The following is a 23,620-nucleotide window of genomic DNA, read 5'->3' as shown; positions in this document are numbered from 1 at the left end:
GTAACAGCTAATTTAGGCACCTTCATTTTGTATGTATAGTTGGGATTATATTTTGCCATGTGCATTACTTTGCATTTAACATTGAATTTCATCTGCCATTTTATTGCCAAGTCACCCAGTTTTGTGAGATCCCTTTGTAACTCTTTGCAGTCTGTTTTGGATTTAACTATCTTGAGTACTTTTGTAACTTTGCAACCTCACGGTTTATCCCTTTTTGCAGATCATTTATGAATATATTGAACAGCACTGGTCCCAGTACAAGCCCTTGGGGGACACCTCTATTTACTTCACTCCATTCTGAAAATGGACCATTTATTCCTACCCTTTGTTTCCTATCTTTTAACTAGATAGGGGACTGCTTTCAGGATCATTAACAATTCTTAATTTAATGACAAGCCTTTTATTATCTTAATCACCCTGCCTCTGTTTACAAACAAAGTCCAACAGTATGTTGGCTTCAATGGTGTTACATCGTTTTTGGCTGGTGTATCAGAGTGGAGAATTATGTTTCTAAATATACTACATTCTAACCCTTCTACTTGATTGAACTGAGCTGGTATATAACTGGTAAGAAAGATCAGCAATTCTTCCACTGCCCAATGCTGGCTCTTTTCTTTAATTTACTGTGGGTCTGGTAGCACGAATGGCAAGTTGCCACAGGGGTGGCTCTAGCTTTTTTGCCTCTCCAAGCACGGCAGGCAGGCTGCCTTCGGCGGCATGCCTGCGGGAGATCCCCAGTCCCGCGGATTCGGCGGCATGCGCAGCTTCGGCGTACCCGCCGCCGAACTGCCGCCAAATCCGCGGGACCAGCGGACCTCTCGTAGGCAAGTCGCCGAAGGCTGCCTGACTGCCGCCCTTGCAGGGACGGGCAGGCCGCCCCCCGCGGCTTGCCGCCCCAGGCACGCGCTTGGAGCGTTGGTGCCTGGAGCCGCCGCTGGTTGCCACCAGGGAAACTGGTGGGAAATGACAGGATGTGCCGAAAATCCTTCCCCTTCCTGCTCACAGCAAACTATGTGAGAGGGCCTATTAATTACAAAACAAAATCCTCATGTGGGAGAGTGGGGAGCAGTTTAAAGAGGAGTTGAGCTGCAGGTAAACAAATGTATCGATAAACTTATTTATAATGTTATTGTATCTGTCTAACCCAGCTCTTTGTATATCACTTGTATTTTAGGCTAACTTTTGTGGGGAGAGACCATGGGTAAAATCCTGGCTTCATGGAGTCAATGGACTTCAGGAGGAGCCAGGATTTCACCCCAAGTCTTCGAATGCATTTGTACAACACTGAGCATAATGAGGTCCTGATAGTGCCTCTGCATGCTGCTCTAATACAAAACAACAACAATAATAATAATAATGGAGAATTCCAGGATGCTGAAGAAATGGTTTTAATTTAATCTTGTTATTTAATTAATTTATTCTATATCTATATTCCATTTTTATTTTTTTTAAAGTTGTTAAAAGAATATTGTTAAGGTTGCAAAGCCCAGCACTCAAAAGTTAGGAATCACCAGAATTAAGATTGCCTATGCAACCTTAATTTGCCCCCTAGAGTATGTGCATTACAATACAATCTTTAATTACATGTGCACTTTCTGTCTTTTCCACAAGCTGGCTGGTCATGCAGTGTACCAGACAGATGGTGCTCAGTGAGGGCTAGATTGTGATACCATTTCTCATGCTTAGTAGTAAACCGCTCCTCAAGCAGTCTCATTGAAATCAGTGGCACTGCTCAAGGAGTAAGATACCACAATCTGGCCTAGACTGAGGCAGCTGTCCAACATTTCTTTTTATCCGCATCATTCAATGTACAGCCCCAAGTCTTATTTACTGCACACCATGCAAATGCTGCACCAACTACAGAATTTGTTTCAATTTTCTCAAGCGATTTTCTGTTGGGTTCATCATCACAGTATCTGAGCCTCTCACAGACACTAATGGATTTATATTCTCAACACCTCTGTGAGGTAGAGGACTATATTTATCCCCATAAGCAGATGTGTCATAGGGCTTGTCTACATTACCCACAGGATGGACAGGCAGCGATTGATCCAGTGGGGGTCGATTTATCGCGTCTAGTCTAGACACGATAAATTGACTGCCAAGTGCTCTTCTGTCGACTCCGGTACTCCTCCGGAGCGAGAGGCGCAGGCAGAGGCGACGGGGGAGTGTCAGCTGTCGACTCACCGCAGTGAAGACACCGTGGTGAGTAGATCTAAGTATGTCGACTTCAGCTACATTATTCACGTAGCTGAAGTTGCGTAACTTAGATCGACACCCCCTCCCCATCCCCAGTGTAGACCAGGCCATAGAGTCAGAGTTTAAGGCCAGAAGGAACTACCAGATCATCTAGTCTCCTGTATATCACAGGCCACCAACATACCCAGCAACCCTACACTAGACCCAACAACCAAAATTAGACCAAAGCATTACAGCCCACAGGAGACATGATGAACTGAGACAAAGGATTAAGGGCCAAAATTTCCAATGTTGGGTGCTCAACTTGAGACAGCTAAGGCCTAATTTTCCAGAGGCACTGAGCACCTGCAGCATCTACTGACAACATCTGCCAATGTTAATGTAGCACTTTTGAAAATCAGGACTGGGATGCTCAAAACTTGGGTGCTTTCCTCATTTCTGGGCACAATTAGTGCCGTACTCAGATCATTTTGATCTAAGGCCTGGTCTACACTAGGCTTTTATGTCGAATTTAGCGCCGTTATATCGAATTAACCCTGCACCCGTCCACACCAGGAAGCCATTTAGTTCGACATAGAGCTCTCTTTAAATCGATTTCTGTAATCCTCCCCAACGAGAGGAGTAGCGCTAAATTCGAAATGGCCATATCGAATTAGGCTAGGTGTGGATGGAAATCGACGCTAATAGCTCCGGGAGCTATCCCACAGTGCACCACTCTGTTGACGCTCTGGACAGCAGTCCGAGCTCGGATGCTCTGACCAGCCACACCCCGGGAAAATTTGAATTCCTTTTCCTGTCTGGGCAGTTTGAAGCGCAGTTTCTGTTTGGACACCGTGGCGAGCTCAGCAGCAGTGGCAGCAGTGGCAACGATGCAGAGCTCTCCAGCAGAGATGGCCGTGCAATCCAATAGAAAGAGGGCCCCAGCATGGACGGATCGGGAAGTCTTGGATCTCATCGCTGTGTGGGGAGATGAGTCCGTGCTTTCCGAGCTGCGCTCCAAAAGACGGAATGCAAAGACCTATGAGAAGATCTCTAAAGCCATGGCAGAGAGAGGCTACAGCCGGGATGCAACGCAGTGCCGCGTGAAAATCAAGGAGCTGAGACAAGGCTACCAGAAGACCAAAGAGGCAAACGGACGCTCTGGATCCCAGCCCCACACATCCCGTTTCTACGAGGCACTGCATTCCATCCTAGGTGCGGCCGCCACCACTACCCCACCCCTGACCGTGGACTCTGAGGATGGGATATTGTCTGCGGCCGGTTCCTCCGACATGTTAGCGGACGGGGAAGATGAAGAAGGAGATGAGGAGGACGAGGCAGTCGACAGCGCTGGCACCGCTGATTTCCCCGACAGCCAGGAGCTCTTCATCACCCTGACAGAGATCCCCTACCAACCGTCCCCCGCCGTTACCCCAGACACAGATTCAGGGGAAGGATCAAGCAGTAAGTGTTTTAAATATCTAAACATTTATTTACAACATAACTGGCATATTTAAAATATTAACAGTAGCTAAAGTGCTTTAAAACATGTAAACATTTATTTGCAACAAAACAGGAAGATTGAAAATATTAACAGTGGGTAAAGTGCTTCAAAACATGTAAACAGGAAAGTCAAACAAAAGGGGAATCAGTGCAAAGTGTATCATGATTAGTCTGTCTTTGGGCGCCTCAATATATAGTCCGAACCATTTTCAAAAAATTGCACAATGTCCGCTTCATGATTATAGTGCCCAAAACCCTGCAGTCATTTGTCTCTCCAAGGGCACCTAAGCCAAGAACTGGTCAATGTAACCGGGGATAGAGGCGACATCCTCCGGGGAGAACTCCTCATACACCTCCTGCAGGTGTTTTTCCAGCCTCATCAGCAGGTTCCTGGGCAGGGAGAGCTTATTAGGCCCCCCGTGGTAGGACACGTTTCCCTGCCACAACGCCAGCAGGTACTCCGGGATCATGGCCTTGCAGAGCAGTGCAGCAAATGGCCCCGGTTTCTGCAGGCTGTCCCGGAGCATCTTCTCCTTCTGGCTCTCCGAGACCTTCAGGAGGGTGATGTCTGGCATGACTCCCTGCTGTGAATTAGGTAGGGGAAAGTTAGTATTGGGACTGCTTGCCCGTCCCTTTACAGAACTGCAACCGCCGGTTTACAGCCACGCGGTTTACAGCCGCGAGGGGCTGGGACAGGGCCAGAGTTCATGCTTGCAGGATTGCTGCCAGCAGAGACTCGCATTGCTTTCTATGTGAAAGGAGGCCAGTGCCACTCTTAAAGTTTTAAGCGGCCACAAGTCTACGGCTTACCATGTTTGCCAGCTAGACAAAGTCCGGTGTCCAGCCCTGCTCCTCAGCTCGCCACAGCAAGACCACAGGCACGGTAGGCGAGGGCCGAAAATTCGACCTTGTCCTCAGTGCGCGTGTGATAGGTGCTCTGCATGGTCTTGTTCACAGAGAAAGACTATGTTCTCTGTTCACAGATACATTGCTCTGTCTCAGGAATTCACTCCCTTTTTCCAATTCCCACAGCCACATCTGCCCAGAGGCTAGCGCACATTAGGAGGAGGAAGAAGAGGACACGGGAAGACATGTTTGCTGAACTAATGGGATGCTCCCGAGCACAGGCAGCCCAGCAGACACAGTGGAGGGAGAACTTGTCCCAAATGCACCGGGCAAACATTGAACGGGAGGAGAGGTGGCGACAGGAAGACAGGCAGGCTACTCAAACGCTGCTTGGACCAATGAGGGAGCAAACGGACACGCTCCGCCGCCTTGTGGATGTTCTGCAGGACCGGAGGCAGGAGGAGAGAGCCCCGCTGCAGTCTCTCTGTAACTGCCCTGCCCCGCCACCAAGTCCCATACCCCCCTCACCCAAAGTCCAAACACGGAGGGGTGGAAGGGGCCGTGAAAAATTTCACTCCACCCCTGCGGACTGCTCTACCACTAGAAGGCTCTCATTCCCCAAAATTTGAAAAGTCCTTTCCTACCCGCCTCACACAAGACCCCGTCCAAGTTTCACCCCCCCGTTCCATGTGCGGTTGTTAATAAAGAATACGTTTCTGTTCATTTCTGTTTCCATCCTCTTCTTTTGGAGGGGAGTCTGTCTGAAGCGGGGGGAAGGGGCTTGGTCATTGGACAGGACAGTCACCTTTAGCAGGGGGCAGGTGCAGCAGCAGGGCACATATACAGTGCAGTGACTAGTTATCCTGGTCAGTCTGGGAGGTGGTTTTCATGTTCTGTGTGGTGGGGGGGGTGGTGTTGCTCTGTGACTTGGTGGCGGGGGAGGGCAGTTACAGATCTTATGCAGCGGTCCTTACCCTGGATCACAGAGCCGCGCAGCAGGGGATCTGTAACCCTCCTCCCCCTGCAAGACAGTCACATAGCCGACACATACACGCAGTCCCGGCCAGGAGGGCTGGCAGGCTCCATTGAAACAACCAGTCCACCACCGCGGAGCCTGTCATTCCTGGAGTTGAGAAGCATCATTTGCATCACAACACTAAACCCGCCCCCCGCCACAGTCTGCGTCCCAGGTTTAAAACATTCCCGCGAAAACAGTAATAAAGACAATGGTGTCCATTAACAAAACAGAACAGATTTTATTTTTTGGGAAGGGGGTGAAGGGGGTATGTGATTGGAGAGGATAGTCGACGGCAACTGGGTAAAGAAACGGGGGCAAGTTCTGCTTCTGTGTCCACAAACTTAAAAGTCACTGGGTACCCTGCTCAGCCTTGAAACTGGCTTTCAAAGCCTCCCGGATGCACAGCGCATCCCGCTGGGCTCTTCTAATCGCCCGGCTGTCTGGCTGGGCGTAATCAGCAGCCAGGCTATTTGCCTCAACCTCCCACCCCGCCATAAAGGTCTCCCCCTTGCTCTCACACAGATTGTGGAGCACACAGCAAGCTGCAATAACGATGGGGATATTGGTTTCGCTGAGATCACAGCGAGTGAGTAAGCTTCTCCATCTCCCCTTGAGACGGCCAAAAGCACACTCCATCACCATTCTGCACTTGCTCAGCCGTTAGTTGAAGAGTTCTTTTTCAGTGTCCAGGGCGCCAGTATAGGGCTTCATGAGCCAGGGCATTAGCGGGTAGGCTGGGTCCCCGAGGATCACTGTAGGCATCTCCACATCCCCAACAGTTATCTTGTGGTCCGGGAAGTAAATACCTTCCTGCAGCCGTCTAAACAGACCAGAGTTCCTGAACACGCGAGCGTCATGAACCTTGCCCGGCCATCCGACGTAGATGTTTGTAAACCGTCCCCGATGGTCCACCAGTGCTTGCAGCACCATTGAAAAGTAGCCCTTTCTATTGATGTACTGGCTGGCCTGGTGGCCCGGTCCCAGGATAGGGATGTGAGTCCCATCTATAGCCCCACCGCAGTTTGGGAATCCCATCGCGGCGAAGCCATCTATGATGGCCTGCGCGTTTCCCAGGGTCACTACCTTTGACAGCAGTACCTTGACGATTGCCTTGGCTACTTGCAGGACAACAACCCCCACGGTAGATTTGCCCACGCCAAAGTGGTTCGCGACTGACCGGTAGCTGTCCGGCGTTGCAAGCTTCCAGAGTGCTATGGCCACTCGCTTCTGGACAGTCAGGGCTGCTCGCATGCGGGTGTCCTTGCGCTTCAGGGCAGGGGACAGCAAGTCACAAAGTTCCAGGAAAGTCCCCTTCCGCATGCGAAAGTTTCGCAGCCACTGGGATTCATCCCAGACCTGAAGCACTATGCTGTCCCACCAGTCCGTGCTTGTTTCCCGGGCCCAGAATCGCCGTTCAACAAAATCCACATGCCCCATTGCCACCGTGATGTCCTGGGCGCTGGGGCTCGTGGTTTCTGACAGCTCTGTGCTACTCTCCGACTTCAGGCCCTCACGGCGGTGCCGTAGCCTCCTCGCCTGATTTCTCTGCATCTGCCTCTGGGAAAGGTGTATGATAAGCTGCGAGGCGTTGAGAACGGCCACAACTGCAGCGATGGTCGCAGCGGGATCCATGATCGCAGTGCTGTGGCGTCCGCGCTGTCACTGATCTAAAAGTGCGCGAACTGATTTCCCGCCGGCGCTTTCAGGGAGGGAGGGAGGGCGGTAGTGACTGACGGATGACGACAGTTACCCAAAAGCACCCTCGCCACATTTTTTTACCCAGAAGGCATTGGGGGCTCGACCCAGAATTCCAATGGGCAGCGTGGACTGCGGGAACTGTGGGATAGCTGCCCACAGTGGACTGCTTCCAATGTCGACGCTTTCCCTGGTAGTGTGGACTGACAAAGTCGAATTACTGTCCTTAGTGTGGACACACACGTTCGACTTTCTAATATCGATTGCACATATTCGATTTAACTAAAATCGAACTACTCTCGTAGTGTAGACATACCCTAAGTGACTTGGTTAATGCCACACAGGAAATCTGTGACAGAGTCTGGGATAAAATCTCATTCTCTTGATTCCACGTGCATTGCCTTATCCATGAAGTCATGCTCTCTCTTATTGCAGCCTCCTGTCACATTTTCTACACACTTTCCAATTTCTGTGATGAATGAGGCAGGGAAAAAATGAGAGACTGACACCAAGGCATCACCAGAGCCAACCTCTCTCAACCCTGAGGAGCTGTTCAAGGAAGGCAGTCTTGGTGTGTATGTTGACTTGGATGATGACGGTGCTGAGAGCAGTCACTGGGCTTCCTCTCCTTACTCTTTTACCTCCAGCTAGGGAGCAAGGAATCACCCCAGAGAGCTGTGTCCCAGACAGTGGCTCAGGCACAACATTTTTTAAATGACAACATGGCTAACTGATTACATACAAATACTTATATAGGGGAGAAAAAGAACGGGAATGACAAGGGAAACATCACATGCCTTTTGTGATCACTGTACTTTTGCAGCATAAAGGAAATTAAGGGCAGTTTGGGAAACTCCCCCTTTTATACCGTTGAAACTGTGTGACTGGAGAAGGGTGAGTGGTCCAAATAGGTACACTTATCCCAAGAGGGGAAAATTCTTGAAGCAGAATATAGATAGATAATTTTAAATACATGTACTCTAATACCTTTGACACAAGATCTTCCTCATCTTTATCATTATAAGGATAAACGTAGGATCTGCTCTATAGCAACCTAACCTATCTAGTAGACGGCCTAAGATTCCCTGTTTCTTGGCCTGTTTGGAGGGACCAGTGGCCTTTTATCTCATCAAGCGCCAGCCATAGAAGCTAATGCCAAGAATATATGATGGCCAGTGATGCACAGCTTTGGTTATTCATGAGATATTAGGCTATTTTAAAAAAATCACACTATTCAAATAGTACTCTGCATGCCCACTCTGCCCTGTAGGTATAGAATACCATCCTGTCTGGTGACACAGATAGTCTACTCCTGAACTTCAAACATCTACCTATAAATTAGTTGCTTTTTTGGAAAAACAAAGTTGCTTCACTATAATTGGGTGCAAGCAGCCTTTTTCTTCTTTACAATGTATTTCATTACATTCTCTACTTTCAGAGGCTATCTGCAGGGTTTTAGCTGAATATCACCCAACCTATTATTAAAGACTGTGCACCACTCTGGAATGTAACTTCTGTGCTAAATTGTTACATAATATTAAACTAATAGTTGTGGCTGGCAAATGATACAGTTGAGATTATATACAGAGATTCATTACAACTATCATGAATAAAATATCTATGTAATACCATATAGGCATACATATAAAAGCACCAGGCACACCTATGGCATTATGAAAATAATAATTTAGCTTACTTTTCTTAATTTTATCCCATTACTCCAAGTTATAATTTCTTGGGATCCCCTAAACGAATCTCCTTCCTTGATGCAGGCAATTTTCAGATACTTGTAGATGGCTATCTTATGTAGAAGCATATTGCATGTGGTTATCCTTTCTATTTGTTTTAATTTTTCCTTATAAGCTATTTCCTCTAACCCCTTTTTCATTTTGAATATTCTTTTCTCAAATCCCTTGATGTCGTCAACTTCTTTCTGGATATCAGGTATTCAGATCTGAACACAGCATTACTTCTGAGTTTCATTGACTTAGAAGTTTATGTGAGATGCACTCTCTTCTAAATTGTGAGACATTATGAAGTAGGCAGGGATATAGGCCACATACAGTAGTCAGTCATAAGGAGATGCTCCTAATTTATGACATCAGACATACCCGGCAGCTTTGAAGTTTACATCAGCTGAAAATTTAAATAAATAATTTGTTTGGGGCTGCTTTGAATAATGGATTTTCAAATTGTGTAGAAAATCTGATGGGAAAACCTCACAATCTATCAACATTTTACTGGAAGCTCAATTCTATTGCGTTTCAGTGGAGGTTCAAAATTGTTTAAAGAAACCAATCTGCTCTTTCTCCAACCCTAAATGTATCACTTGAGATTTGAACTTCCAATAGGAGCAGTATCTGACATGTAACTAATTTTAGACTACAAAATGCTCCCCAACATATTGCAATACCTATAATTTAAAATAACAGTAAACCTAAATTTTGCAAAAACAGAAAATTCGAGTGCTAACAAAAAGCATAATTTATAATTGAAAGAAAATAATATTTAAAATAAAAAAAACTTTTTTGTCCTTCCAAAAAGAGACAGAAATTACTAAGTTTTATTTCCCAAGAGAATTATGCCACTTTTGTAAAGAAAATTACAGTCACCACAAATTGCTCTCAACAATTCCAAGGCTTCTTCATTTGACCACTTGAAAATCAAAGTTCTTTAAGATTATAAATATAACTTTTTATAACTCTGTTATTACGTACTGTGAATGGGGAAAGGGGGCCAATCTTGTGGCCGTAGCGCCGAATGGCCTCTCTGATGTGGCAGGGCTGGATGGCATCGCTTTGAGCCTCTATACCACAAGCTGCAGTGCTCTGCAACAGAAAAACACATAAATTGTTGCTAAATCAAAAACACACAACAGACCTGCAGTGCATAAAATATGAAAATAAACCTTTATAAAATGGACTGATTTTTTTTCCTGAGGATACACATTATTGTTGCCACACACTACATCTTAAAAATCTATTAACAAATCAAAGAGGACTTTTACATGACCTCTGTTTAACAGACCCAGAGAACAATATATTTGTCCTCTTAAATCTTTTACCCGGTGCTGATGTATGTAGCAATGGAAAAGAGCAGCAAATGCTCAAATTCAAATGAAAGGATCGTGTAAGTCATGCTGCTATAACCACAGAAAGCTATTTCTGAAACATTTCAAGCTTTCCTTATAATATTAAGGGGCGGGCAAAAAATTCTGATAAGTATTTCAAAGCAGACACCAAGATCACAATCGTCTGATGTCAAATTTAAATTTGAAAATGAAACCTGTAACATAATTATAAAGTCACAAAGATAAAGAAATATCTGAATAGATTCAAACTGGAGAATTTTCAGATTTTAAATAGATTTTTGAACTAAGGACACTGTGCAAGAAATAGCAGATTCATGCATGCTGGTCCACAGATGCTACAAAGGTCTTCCTGGCTATGCAGGAGCAGAAGCTGTATTGTATTTTTAGTAGGAAAACTGTAATATTGGTGTAGGCCTCTCTGGCTACCCAAGACAGCTGCTTACAAAAATTCACAGATTCCATCCAGGTGACTGCCACGTGATAAGATCAGGGGAATGCCACTGGTGAATCCATTAAGCATGACCAACATACAATGGACACTGCATATACAAGATGTACACAAACATACTATGAGCATATACTGTGGGCCAAAATTTTCAGACTTGGATGTCTAAAGCTAAGTATCTAAATAAAGTGCCTGATTTTCAGAAGTGCTGACCACCAACAGGTCCCAGTTGGCATCAATGAATGGAAACCACATGCTACATAATGTGTTGGTGGGTCCTTTCTAAATGACATTCATAAAGGGAATGTGAAACCCACTGCTTTGTGTTGGTCTGGGCCCTGATGTAGTATGAATAGCATTCTTCACTAAACAGCTGGTCTATCACGACACCTTAGCTATGCCTAGTAGACTCCTGTGAAAACTGGATATGTCGTTTCAGTAAATTGTACAGTAGTTTATAAATATCACATTTTTTAAAATGACATTGAAGTAAGGTTATGAGCTTATATTAAACAAAACTGTACCTAAAATTGCATCCTTAGTTAATATTTTGTGCCTGTGAACTGCAGAGCAAATCACTCATATGAACCCCACCAACCCAATGTAAAAAGGAAGAGGGAAAAGTAACATTCAGAACTCCTAAGACAAATATTTTTACAGATCATCAATAAGTTCCTCACTGGTATGGTATGTAACAAAGCCAATGCTGACAGTTAATTTATTAGTGAGGGAAAGGTGAACTATATGGGGAGTGTTTATCCCTCTTATGATTCTATGAGAAGCATATACATACTGTGGAAGCAGAGATTATTCTCCGACAATACCTTGTTTATTGTTTGATAATGTCAATGTAACAATTACTAGTGGAATGTGCATGTTTGTTGGCAAGAAAATAATGTATATGACAGCAACACTAGTGCTTCAATTCATGCTGTTGACCTTGAGTTATAGTAACATATTTTTTCCCAAGATTTCCCAAAATATCTGAAAAATACAGCAAATGATACATAACCTCTTCGTTTATTCAATTTTCCCCACTTCAGTTTTGATATGTTCATCCCTCCCACTTAGAACACCTGGGATTACAGTGAAAACTAGGAATGGTATTACCGACATTGGATATCTTGAATGTGAGATAAAAGATACCCATATTTCATTCAAAGCATGTAAGCTGAACTTACTGAGATAAAAATAAGGATACTTAAGCCTTTTCAGCAATTTTGATCTTTAAAGTGTGTGCCATATTTTACAATTCAGTTTTCAAAACCAAGATTTCAAGCCCAAGAAAAAGATCAAGATCTTTAGCAGATATTTTGAGTGCCTGTCTACGACAGCCTCATCCACACCAACCTTTTTTCTTTTTCTTTGTTTGACTTTGGTGGAGTCTTGTCCAATGCCTCCATTCCCCAGGGCTCCGGACAGGGTTTTCCCAAGGTGTTGTGGTCCTGCTGATGCTGGGGGAGTGGGCGTAGGAGGTGGTGTGTTTTCGGGGGAGTCAAGACTACTCTTCATATTTGTGGTCTGGCCTAAGAGATGTGGCTATCAAAACAAAAAGTCAAGCAGTTATTGTAAAATGAGATTTTTAAGAACTGTTTCATTGGTTTCCTGGACTTACTGTTACAGGAAGTATAATACAACATTCAGTTTGCACATTCGGGAAGTTACTGTGATGGCTGATCCAGGTAATTACAGCAACTATTGTATCTGCTATTGCTGATATGTATGCATATTAATTTCTAATGCTGGAATAAAAGTCCACATACAAGTAGTAGTTCAGGGCTGGTAGTGGGAATTTCTATACAAGCAGAATGAATTTTCATTTTTAAATGTAAAGCTGTCGTCAATAATTTTCAATAGTCTTTAATATGTATATTTAAAAGGTTTTTTTGAATAGTTATAAACATACAGTGATTTCCCCCATCCCAGCATCAGCACATCAACAGCTGTCAGATACAAATATGTAATATAAGGAACTCAACAATTCCAAAAAAATGCATGTACTAATAAAATAAGTACCACCCTACCTATGATATTTATTTCTACTTTTATGAAATGATGGATATACTGACAATATTAAATAAAAACAAGTATTTACCTCAGCAGAATTGTGATACTGTATAAAGGTAGCAGATATTGCATGACTGAATGGATCACCTGCTTTGGGAGCCATATCCTGTTTGACCAAAAGAGCCAAGTCCACCAACTAGAAGAGCAACAAAAGCAACAATTAAAGACCAGGTTCACTGAGATGGAATTAACTTGTTATGAACTGGTGACAGGTTTCAGAGGGGTAGCCGTGCTAGTCTGTATCAGCAAAAACAACGAGGAGTACTGGTGGCACCTTAGAGACTAACAAATGTATTTGGTATAAGCTTTCATGGGCTAAAATCCACTTCATCAGTCTATGCATCTGATGAAGTGGGTTTTAGCCCACAAAAGCTTATACCCAAATAAATTTGTTAGTCTCTAAGGTGCCACAAGTACTCCTCGTTGTTTTTGTTATGAACTGCATCTCAAAAGTGAAGGAAGACACTATATGTGTATTGACACAAATGATGCTGATTCTAATCCTAACTAGACAAATTCAGCCTTGAAATAAGATGCAATTTCCTAGCAGTAACAGTAATTAAATGCTGGAACAGGAGGGATTCATCACTGATTGAAGTCTCTAAAGCGAGATTAGATATCTTTCTAAAATATAAGCTTTAATCAGCTTGTAGGAGATATTCTGAAGTCCGTGTGCGTGAGATGTCAGACCCTTCTGGCCCCGGATGCTTACCCAACTCTGCTTGCACCTCAGTCTGCAGCAGTCAGGAGGGATTTTTTCCCCTTGAAGTACAATTGGACAGATGTATTCTGTGTTTTTTTCCCCTCCACCTTCCTCTGAAGCATCAGGGTGTGACCAGAGCTAGAGATGAGACACCAGATGGGGTGGACCAGTGCTCTGAGGTAGCAGAGAGAATCCTCTCTCTCAGATGCCTGGCTGGTGTGTCTTGTTCATATGCTCAGGGTCATACTGATCTCCAGATCTGGAGTTGGGAAGGAATTTTACTTCAGGTCAGATTGACAGGGATCGTGGGTTTTTTTTCACCTCCCTCTGCAGTATGAAGCATGGATCACCAAACAAGGATCATTAGGTATATCACTCCAAATCAATTTCCTGCCATTGCAGGGGCCTCAACTATCCTGTTCTCTGCATGTGGCACACAGTTTAGCCTTCTGAAAAGTGAAATGCTTTGGTCTATCCCAAGTTATTGGGCTCAATATAGGGGTAACTGGATAAAATGTAATGGTTTGTGTTATACAGGAGGCCAGACTAGATGATCTAATGGACCCTTCTGGCCTGAAACTCTATGAAACTATAAATGCCTCTTTAATAGAGTTGAACTACAATGAGTTATTTTAACTTAAAGAACTGGAAGTGACCTATCTGTAACCGGAAGCTCTTCGAGATGTGTGGTCCCTATCTGTATTCCACACATTGATACACATGCGTGCCATGCAACTGAGTCCACAGATTCTTATCAAGAGCTGTCCATTGGCCCGCACACACGCAGTTGCTCTCCTCATGCTCCAGACCAAAGGCATAAGTGGTAGTGCTGGCTGCCGCCTCTCTCACCATGAATCCAACAGAATCTGAAGCAGAGGGGATGGAGGGCGGGTAGTGGAATACAGATAGGGTACATTTCAAAGAACTTACAGTTACAAGTAAGTAAACTCCATTTCTTCACGTGCTGGTCCCTATGTGTATTCCATATGTGGATGACTGACAAGCAGTATTCAGACCAGAGGTTGGTGCAAGGATGCCAACAGTAAACTTTGAGTCCAGGAACTACAATTCCAGGATGCACAGGAGGAGGAGGAGGAGGAGAGACAAGAAAGAGGAAAGAAAGAATGTGAGCTCTTTGAAAGAGTGAATGGAATAAATTTTACCTTTGCTGTTATCAAGCTTCCTGAGTCTTCCTCAAAGGGGTACAGGTGCAAAAGTCCTGACTAGGCCCTTCAGGAATCTATACATTGTTGGGTGAGTAAAAATGGAATGTTCATCTACTGGAGGAAGGACTGCACTGATCACTGCAAGATGGACCCAACAATGAGCTAAGGAAAAGACCCAAGTTCTTCAATGACAGGAGATAATATAAAATGACTGGCATATCCACAGAGTCTGAGGAAGACTGATTGTGCTGTGCCCAGGTATAGAAACATCTCCATTTAGATAGGTAGTAGTTCCTGGCTGAATCTTTACTACTCTGAGTAAGAATGGCTTGGACAGCTTCTGAACAGGAGTGTTCCAGTTCTGAAGCCCATCCACAAGCCAGTCTGTGAGGTGAAGTGGGTCTGGGTGGGGGTGTCTGATTTTGCAGTCTTCCTGAGTTAGAAGATCTGGCAAGGGACGGATCCTGATGGGAGGACAGGTTGACATTCTCAGAAGTTCAGGGAACCAAGTGTCTGGACTAGTTGGGTGTTATGAGAATGACTCTGGCCCTGTCATGACAGATCTTTCTCAAGACTTGGGGTAGCAGGGGAATGGGCAGAAAGGCATATCTGAGTTGGTCTGACCATCATAACAGGAAAGCATTGTCCTGGGCATCATGGCCCATACCTGCAATACGAGGGAAGTTTCCTGTTCGTTTGGGACATGAAGAGATCCCATTGAGGTGTTCCGCCTGAGTGAATCTCTCAGAGCTGTATATTTCCCACTCATGATCTGCAGAGAAATACCTGGTAGGTCCGTGGCTTGGATAGTGATGCAGTTTCTGAACATTCCAATGCCTGACTGCTTCCAGAAAGAGGGGCAGAGGTCTTCCTCAACCCTGCTTGTTTATATAAAAGGCCATAATGATATTATCCAATATTATTTGGATATGGAGCGAATACATGACGGACCCCTCTCCGTTCCAGCAGGTTGATGTGCAGTTTGGTGCAAGTGCCTTGTACAGTGTGGTCATTCAGGTGAGTGTCCCATCACAGAAGGGATGTATCTGTTATGATGGTGGCACTGGGGCTGACAGTGTTGAAGGGGGCTCCCACTTGCACTTGTTCCAGGTTCATGTGAGAGAGGCAATGACCTTGTTGGGAACAGTCACTCTGGTGTTCACATGGTCCTTGTCTGGTAAATAGAGAGACCAGAGCCAGGCCTATAGGTAGCACAGAAAAAATCTGGTGAATGGTATCACATAAGCACATGAGACCATGTGGCCTAGTAGGGAAAGGCATACTTTGAATGTAGTGTTTTTGTTTGCAAGTAACGTGCTATCAGATTGCTCATTGATTGAAATCTTTCTGCAGGGAGTAAAGATCCTTCTGAAATTGGAGTTGAGTGTCACTCCAATAATGTTTATTGTCCTTGTGAGGGTCAATATGGGCTTTTCTTGGTTTATGCAGAAACACCAGTATTGCTACAAGATGAAGCAAGAACAAAGTTGCTAATCTGACCTCATGGTAAGAGTGATCTGTTAGGAGCCAGTCAACCAAGTACGGGAAGGCTGTGCAGCCATTACATCTAATTTGGGGTGCCACCACAAAAAAAACCTTTGTGAATATTCTGGGTGCTGTTGCTAGTACAAGGGAAGGACACTATATGAAAGTAGGTGTCCTCTTTGTTGAAAGCCTCGAACCAGATTCCCTCCTGTACAAAGGGGATTACTGAAGCTAGTATAACCATCCTGAATTCTGACTTTTGAATAAAGATGTTCAGTTGTCAAAGATCCAGAATGGGTCTCCAACCCTCATCTTTTTTGGGGACTAACAAATATGGGGAATAGAACCCTCTCCCTTCGTACTGAGATTGCACTTGTTCTATTGGCGACTGTTGGAGAAGAGAATCTGCCTCCTGGCAAAGAATCTCCTCGTGAGAGTGGTCCTTGAAGAAGAAACATGAATGGGGTTTGTGGGAAGAAAGGGAGATAAGTTTGATGGAGTCATCATGGTGGATGATTTCTAGAACCCACTTGTCTGTCATGAGAGAGTCCAAATTGTGAGCAAAAAAGTGAGAGAAGGCTCCCAAAGATTGGGAGGGAGGGGAGCGGCAAAGGACAGAATAGAAGTGGTTGGCATCCATAAAGAGGTAATTCTCAACTGAGGGGTCAAAAGTAGCCCTGGGTAGGTGGGTGGCAATGGGTGGAGATCGTGGATGTAGAGGGAGCTGAAAATCAAGGTCTCTAAACTCTCTGTTGCTTGCATGGAGGCTCAGCTGAATGCTGATGGTAGAATGTTTGTGGAGAGGGTGGTCTTGGCCTATACACTTGTCTGGCGTGTTTTCTCTTCAGGGCCAAAATGCCAATTCCCAGGGAGCAGAGGGTCAATCTCGAATCTTTAAATGAGTGTAGAGACTCATCAGTTTTCTCGTTGAATGGTAAGTCCTCTATGATGTTCTGCACCTCTGCATGGAACCATGAAGAGTGAAGCCAAAACTCACACCTCATAAACAGAGTAGTGGCTAGCCCTCTAGATGCCATGTAGGAATGTTTTTGCCACTAGTCTGCCTTCCTCAAGGAAGGTTTGATTTTGGGCTCGGTCCTCATGGGGAAATTTGTCCTTAAAGTCTGCCAGTGTAGAGCAGTTGTTAAAATCATATTTCACTAACAAAGCCTGACAATTAAGGCTACGATTATGTTACGGAGGTTGTGGAAGTCACGGAATCCGTGAGTCGGGTGCATGAAAAAAATTTTAGCTCCTTTGGCCAGGACGAAATAGCACCTCTCAGCTCTTTTACCTGTGGGGGTGCAGAAGGGACCCTATGGCTGGCTCCATGATGATCTCATTTACCCTGAGTGCCACTTTGCTTGCCGTTGGTTGCAGACTGTCAAGGAGCCAGTGTTGGGAATCCTGGATCTCCTCCATAGGGATCTGAAGGTCATTTGCTATCGTCTACAGTAGTTCCTGGTACTGCTTATAGTTGTCTGGCAGAGATGGTGAAGACAGAGTAATTGCTTTGTGCAGAAATGAGGATGAGATTCCTATCAGTACCTGCAGATGTGGCTCAATTTCAGCCTCCGGGAGATGCTGTATGGGAGAGGTGCATAGGACTCATGCACAGATCCTGGATGCCTGCCATAGGGGTCCCATGAACCCTAGGAAGGCCAAAAGGAGGGGTTAATCAGTTGAGAGGAACCTTATGGCATTGGGTAGCAGCAGTTCTTGGAAAAGTCAAAACTGGGAGGAGGGCATCCAGTTCTCCTCAACTCCCTGTCAGGACTTATCTCTCTGCAAGGAGATGAATGGCTGGCCAGAGCATCTGACTCATCCAAGTCAGAGACCTGCTCTGGCTCTACTCATGGGGTATGGAAGGTGAACACGCCGGAGTCAGGGTTGGAGCAGGGAGGATTCTTGAGTTACTGAAGTAGATTTGTCCTCCGGTGTGGAGATATCTCTCAGGGGACCGGGTCTGAGAGGAGAGGGGATGAGACATGAGTGTCCACATGTCCCAGGGTTCAGGGTGTACGGGCGGTCAGGACTGATGATTCTGATGCATCCCAAGAGGTTGCAGGTGGCTGATCCTTAGAAGAATGGGCTGGGACTGCCATAGAGTCAGGTCCTGTACGCTTAGATGAGCCAATGGATGCCAGTCTTTATGTTTAGGAGTCAGAGCCACCAAGAGAACCGATGGATCCTTTTTCTTCTGTGTTTTAACTGCCTGCCTGGGGCCTTCAGCAGTTCTGAGCCATTAGGATGTGTGTATGAAAATTTGCCCAACTTGGATGGGGTCAGGGAGGGATCTCTTCTCTCAGGAACAGACCTGAATGGGGATCTGTCCTTGCATCCATGAGAGTGCCTCTTACTCTTATAGAAGCCCTGAATGATGTGTCCTTGGATTTAGCAGCTTTAGGCTCTGCTCCCTAGTTCATGCTTGGAGAGCAATTACATATATGTGGGCCAACAGACACTGCTTTTCATGAACCTCTGGACTCGGGCACATGTGGAATACACATAGGAATCAGCACTCAAAGAACCACCTCTCTCATCACCTTTTATAAATTTACTGAGTAATTTGTCTACCTAAAGAGGCTTGGCCCCTACCTTTTATTTACAGTTGGGATGACTGAACCCAAGTGAATTGCCAGAACTCACATAGAAAAGTGAGTGGTTTCAGTGGCCTCCTAGCTGCTGATCTTTTGCTATAACCGTTAGCCAAAAGTGCCACTTACACACCAGAGCAATGAGCACGGTACAGTACAAAAGCTCAGATACAGCAAATTACATGAAAGTTAGAAAGGAATCCAGAGACAGTCCCTTGAAAGGTCAAATACACTTTGAAGAAATGTTAACACACAGCCTGAAGTGTCTGTTGAGATTAGTTGAAAGATGTTTAAGATTACTAGTTACATTTGTTCTGCTGTATCACAGTAAGTATAGCACATTCCCTTACCTGTGCCACAGTCTCATATGCTAAATATGCCAAAATCTCCATGGCAACTGCATTTGGTTTTATTTCCATGCTGCTGCAGTCCAGCCAATCACGAAACTTGGAAGCTTTCTTGGCTGTCAGTTCAAAACAAAATGAACAGAAGTTAATGTTAACAATAGATCTACCCTCTTATTTGCTTAATTCTACATCTGACAGGGTAAAAGTCAAACAGTAAAACTGAACTTGATGTGAAGGGCAAGAAAGAGGGATTCACAGAGGGGGTTGGAATGAGACAGTGAGATTAATGGGTAAAGATGCTAATTTCACAGGCAGCATTTTGGGTAGCCTATAAGGGAAGGCTATGACCATCATGAAGGAAAGAAGGAGAAAAAGATGCAGTAATCAAGGCAGGAGATTACCGTATGGACAAACATTTAACTGTGGGGACAGACAGGAAGGGTTGGAGTTACAATGTATTATGGTAGAAGAAAAAGCAGGCTTGTGTCACCCCTTGGATGAATGGTGATAAAGATAGGAGGAATCCAAGATGGCTCTGAGGCTGCAAACCTGAGTGAGGAGGATAAGGATGTTATCAACAGCAATGATGAAAGGTGGAAGTGATTTAGAAGGAAAATGAAGGAGCTCAGTTTTAACTATGTTAGGGTCTTGGAGGATGACAAGCTATCCAGCATGATTCGCTGGGTATGTCTGAAATGCGGTATTAGGCAGAGGGAAATAAAAAGTGCAGCCATGTAGATCTGTAAATCATCAACACAGAAATAATGCTTTGATCTCACACACTCTCGGGATACCTCAGGAATAAGGCAGAGGGAAAAAAAGAAAAGATGGGCAGAGACAGAGAGCCATGGGGGCTTGCACAAAGAGGGGAGGAGGTGGGAAGGCCAAAGTGACACTGACGGAATGGCAGAAAAATTAAGAGGAGAACCAGGAAAGGCCAAAGGGAGGATAAAATGTTGTTAAGGAGAGAGTGAACAATGGTTTCAATGACTAGAGAAAGATGAAAGAAACTTGGCCAGGAGGAAGTCCTTAGTGCTTTTGGTGAAAGCTGTTTGTGAAGAGGGTAGAAATCAACTGGAGGGAATCTGAGGTGGGAGAGTAATTTGATATAGAGTTGTAAACAGCCTGTTCAGTCAGCCTGGAGGTAAAGGGGAGAAGAGAGATTAGGAGTTGGTTGGAAAGGCAGCTGTTATCAAGGGTCATATTTTAGGACAGGGAAACAAGGATATACTGGTTGGCTGAGGAAAAGAAGCTGAAGTAGGAGAATTTGAGGATGAGTAAAAGGTAGCAGGATCAGAAGCACTGGCTCGAATATTTACACATGCCGTCTTAGACTGTTTGGTATTTGGGGCAGGGAGCTTTTCTTCCACCAGTTTTTAAAATGCCATACAGATTTATGGTGTTATATAACTAAGTAATTATAATACTACTGTAACATTGGGTGACTCTTCAGGAGCTAATACATGGCTTTATCTTACAGTAATATGGGTTTATTATTTTAAACACACTGCAGTTTTTAAATTCAATTTCTACTACAACTAAGGGAAACATGGAAAATAGTCTTTTGTCTTAATTTTTAATAAAAGGCCATGTGCCATTTAGCACATTACTGTATTATCTGGTTTGCTTTATGCTAGGTAATGAAATTGTGAGTATGATTCGCCTCACTAGTTTTACACCAGTAAAACCCCATTGATATCAACTAACAACTTGATTGATATTAAATGTGAGGGGAAAATGAGGCCATGGTTATTCAAAAATGTAACAAAATTATCCATCAGATCATTTAAAAAAATAATCATGATCTCCAGTTCATCAACATTCAATGTTATTTTGTAAACCGAAGATTTATATTTGTGCTGAGTTCTGATTATAATTTTTAGGTTTAAAAATGGCATTATCACAAACCTCTCATTAGCTGAAATCACCCCAATCTGAAGTACCATTTACCTAATGGTTCACAGATGTGTGATGCCAAATTACAACTGAGCTTTCAAAACATATTGAATTAGGAAAAGAATAAAGGCTTACAAAACATGTTTTCCTACATTTGCTGACATTTACACAAAGCGCTATTTTGGATGTGTCATTTATTTGCACTTTATGATACATAAATGAATCACTCATGCACCCAATTCAAATGCCTTGTTATAAAGAACAAGATAAGCGTCTCTCATTTAAAGACACCATTGTGTTCAATTTTGTATTGTAGGGTCATGTGCTATTTTGTCATGCTTTTCACTAGCTCTTTCACCTCACTTTCTCTTTGACCTTTAACCCGAAGCCTTAGTCATCACTTAACCGCTTCTGTAGTGATGTTTTGCTACATGATCAAGCCCATTAATTTATAACCCATTATAGTTGTGGCCCACAAGCATTTCTACTAAGCGGGTTAAGCCCTAATTCTGTCATCATGTTATTAGTGTTGGAATGGCGTGTACTGATGAATTTGGCTAATGTTGAATAAATTCCACAGCAGGAGGTTATGACTTAAAATAGAAAAGCCTCTTTAGTAAGTTCTTTGTATGGTCTATGGATGTAGAAATAAAAAGGAAAACATACTACCATTAGTTAATTTTAGATACCTTCAGAAGTAATCACAACCTGGAGGGTGTACTTCATTAATCAGCTGTGTATAACAATACCAAGGTAAGCTGCATACAAACGTGGTTATTTTAATACATAAACCGGTTAAAAGTTTTATCTATCTATTTATGGATTTTATACTAGCACTCAGCATCAGAGTATTTGTATTATATGAAATTTGGGAAATATAAAAATAAATAAAATAGTCTGCCTGATCTCAATACAGTGTAATAAATTAGCATCACTTAGAAGTTCTGAGGACAGAGAACCTAACATACTCTTTCATGCATTAAATAAATACATTTCCAAGAAATGTATCAATTAGGTTCTACAGTGTACATAAAGTAACTGCACATCAAAATACTATGCAGGAGTTATGTGATAGTACTTACAAAAGCTTAACTGACGACTTTCACAAAATTCTGCATACTGGGCTGAGTCCATCATTCGTGTTTGTCTTTCTGCTCTCTGAAAAACAACGGGTAGATTTAAATAATGCACCTTATTCAAACAAGAACCACATATTGCAAAATAAATGCCACCCACAAAATTCTGACGTTAACCCAAAAATTAAATGTTGTTTTGACAGGAATAAGATGCACAAAAATAACACACGGTTGGGTTATTTCTCATGGGCAATATTTGCCAACGGTAAGATTCAGAATTTTGATTCCAGAAGTTTGCTTAAATATGTTCCTTATGCAGCACAACAGTTAGGGCTCAAGCCTGCAAGGTCCTGAGTACTCTGGCCCTGAGCCAGGAAAACACTTAAATACACATTTAAATTTAAGTCAGTGAGTAGTCCCACTGTGTGCTTAATGTTAAGCACATACTTGTGTTTTCCTGAGTCAAGGCCAAAGGGCTCAGCGTCTTGTATAACTGAGGCTATGGCTACACTAGAGAGGTTACAGCAGCCAGTTGCACTGATGCAGCTGCACCGCTGTAACTTCTCAGTATAGCTGCTCTAAGCCGACAGGAAAGAACTCGCCTGTCGACTTAATGAATCCATCCCCAGCGAGCGGTGGTAGCTCTGTTGGCAGGAGATGTTTTCCATTGACGTAGCACTGTCCACACCAGCGCTTAGGTCAGTGTAGCTTATGTCACTCAGGAGGTGGCTTATTCGCATGCCTGAGTGACACAAGTTATACCAACATAAGTGATAGTGTAGACATAGCCTGAGCCCTAAATCCTTTTGAAATAGACACTAATGAAACCGCTGTGGGGATGCACCAGGTCAGCAGGAGAGCAATAGAGGTGAACTCTGCTCCACACCAACTTGGTACATGCAGCAGCACTGGGATAGTGATTGCTGGCATTTTAACCGATAACGTGTGCCTTCATTTTTATTCTTCAGAAAGAAGAAGGCAGCTAGGAGAGGAAGAAAGTGAAAATTAAACAGGGTAATTAATTAAATCCCATTTGAGAAAAAAAACATTCTATAGGATAGTTTTAATTGTATTTCATACAGCTATAGTTAAATGTAAAATAAATTCTTATGTAACACAGTGCCTCAAAACAGTCAAAGTATTCAAACCAAACACATTTATATATAGCAACCCCTCCAAATATCTGCAACACCATATTTAGGCCAAGATTCAACCACACATTTATGTTTATATTTAATTTTAAGCACATGTTTGAGTCCCATTGACTTCAATGGAGCAATACTGATTTACACTAGCTGAGGATCTATCCCATATAGTAGACTTTACACCCTCTGTGACAGTCTATAGTTATGTTCACCACTTTTACAAGACTATGATAAATTTTGTACAAGTATGCCTTGTGAGGTATCGTTTGAAAAGTCATAATCTGCTGAATATCATTATCCTGTTGGAATTTCTGTAGCAATACTATATGTGAAGTTTTGAGATTCTACTGTATGATAGTTAC

At 43.7% G+C, this 23,620-nt stretch overlaps 1 protein-coding gene across 14 annotated transcripts in view; it reads right to left on the bottom strand.

The window, feature by feature from the left end:
- SUPT3H (SPT3 homolog, SAGA and STAGA complex component) overlaps positions 1-23,620 on the bottom strand; it is a 469,967-nt gene that overhangs the window by 66,950 nt on the left and 379,397 nt on the right. For all 14 annotated transcript variants that reach the window (XM_026655958.2, XM_026655980.2, XM_026655952.2 and 11 more), the window contains 5 exons: positions 22,120-22,195; positions 19,145-19,257; positions 12,872-12,979; positions 12,127-12,315; positions 9,958-10,068 (listed from right to left, as the gene is read on the bottom strand). In XM_026655958.2, coding sequence (XP_026511743.1) covers positions 9,958-10,068; positions 12,127-12,315; positions 12,872-12,979; positions 19,145-19,257; positions 22,120-22,195 — 597 coding nt within the window. The remainder of the gene's footprint in view (positions 1-9,957; positions 10,069-12,126; positions 12,316-12,871; positions 12,980-19,144; positions 19,258-22,119; positions 22,196-23,620) is intronic.

This window comes from Terrapene carolina, unplaced genomic scaffold (assembly GCF_002925995.2).
Source record: "Terrapene carolina triunguis isolate 2854851 unplaced genomic scaffold, T_m_triunguis-2.0 Scaffold42, whole genome shotgun sequence".
Classification (NCBI taxonomy): Eukaryota; Metazoa; Chordata; order Testudines; family Emydidae; genus Terrapene; species Terrapene triunguis.
The sequence above is the reverse complement of the archived record's forward strand: the minus strand, read 5'-3'. Positions and strand labels throughout refer to the sequence as shown.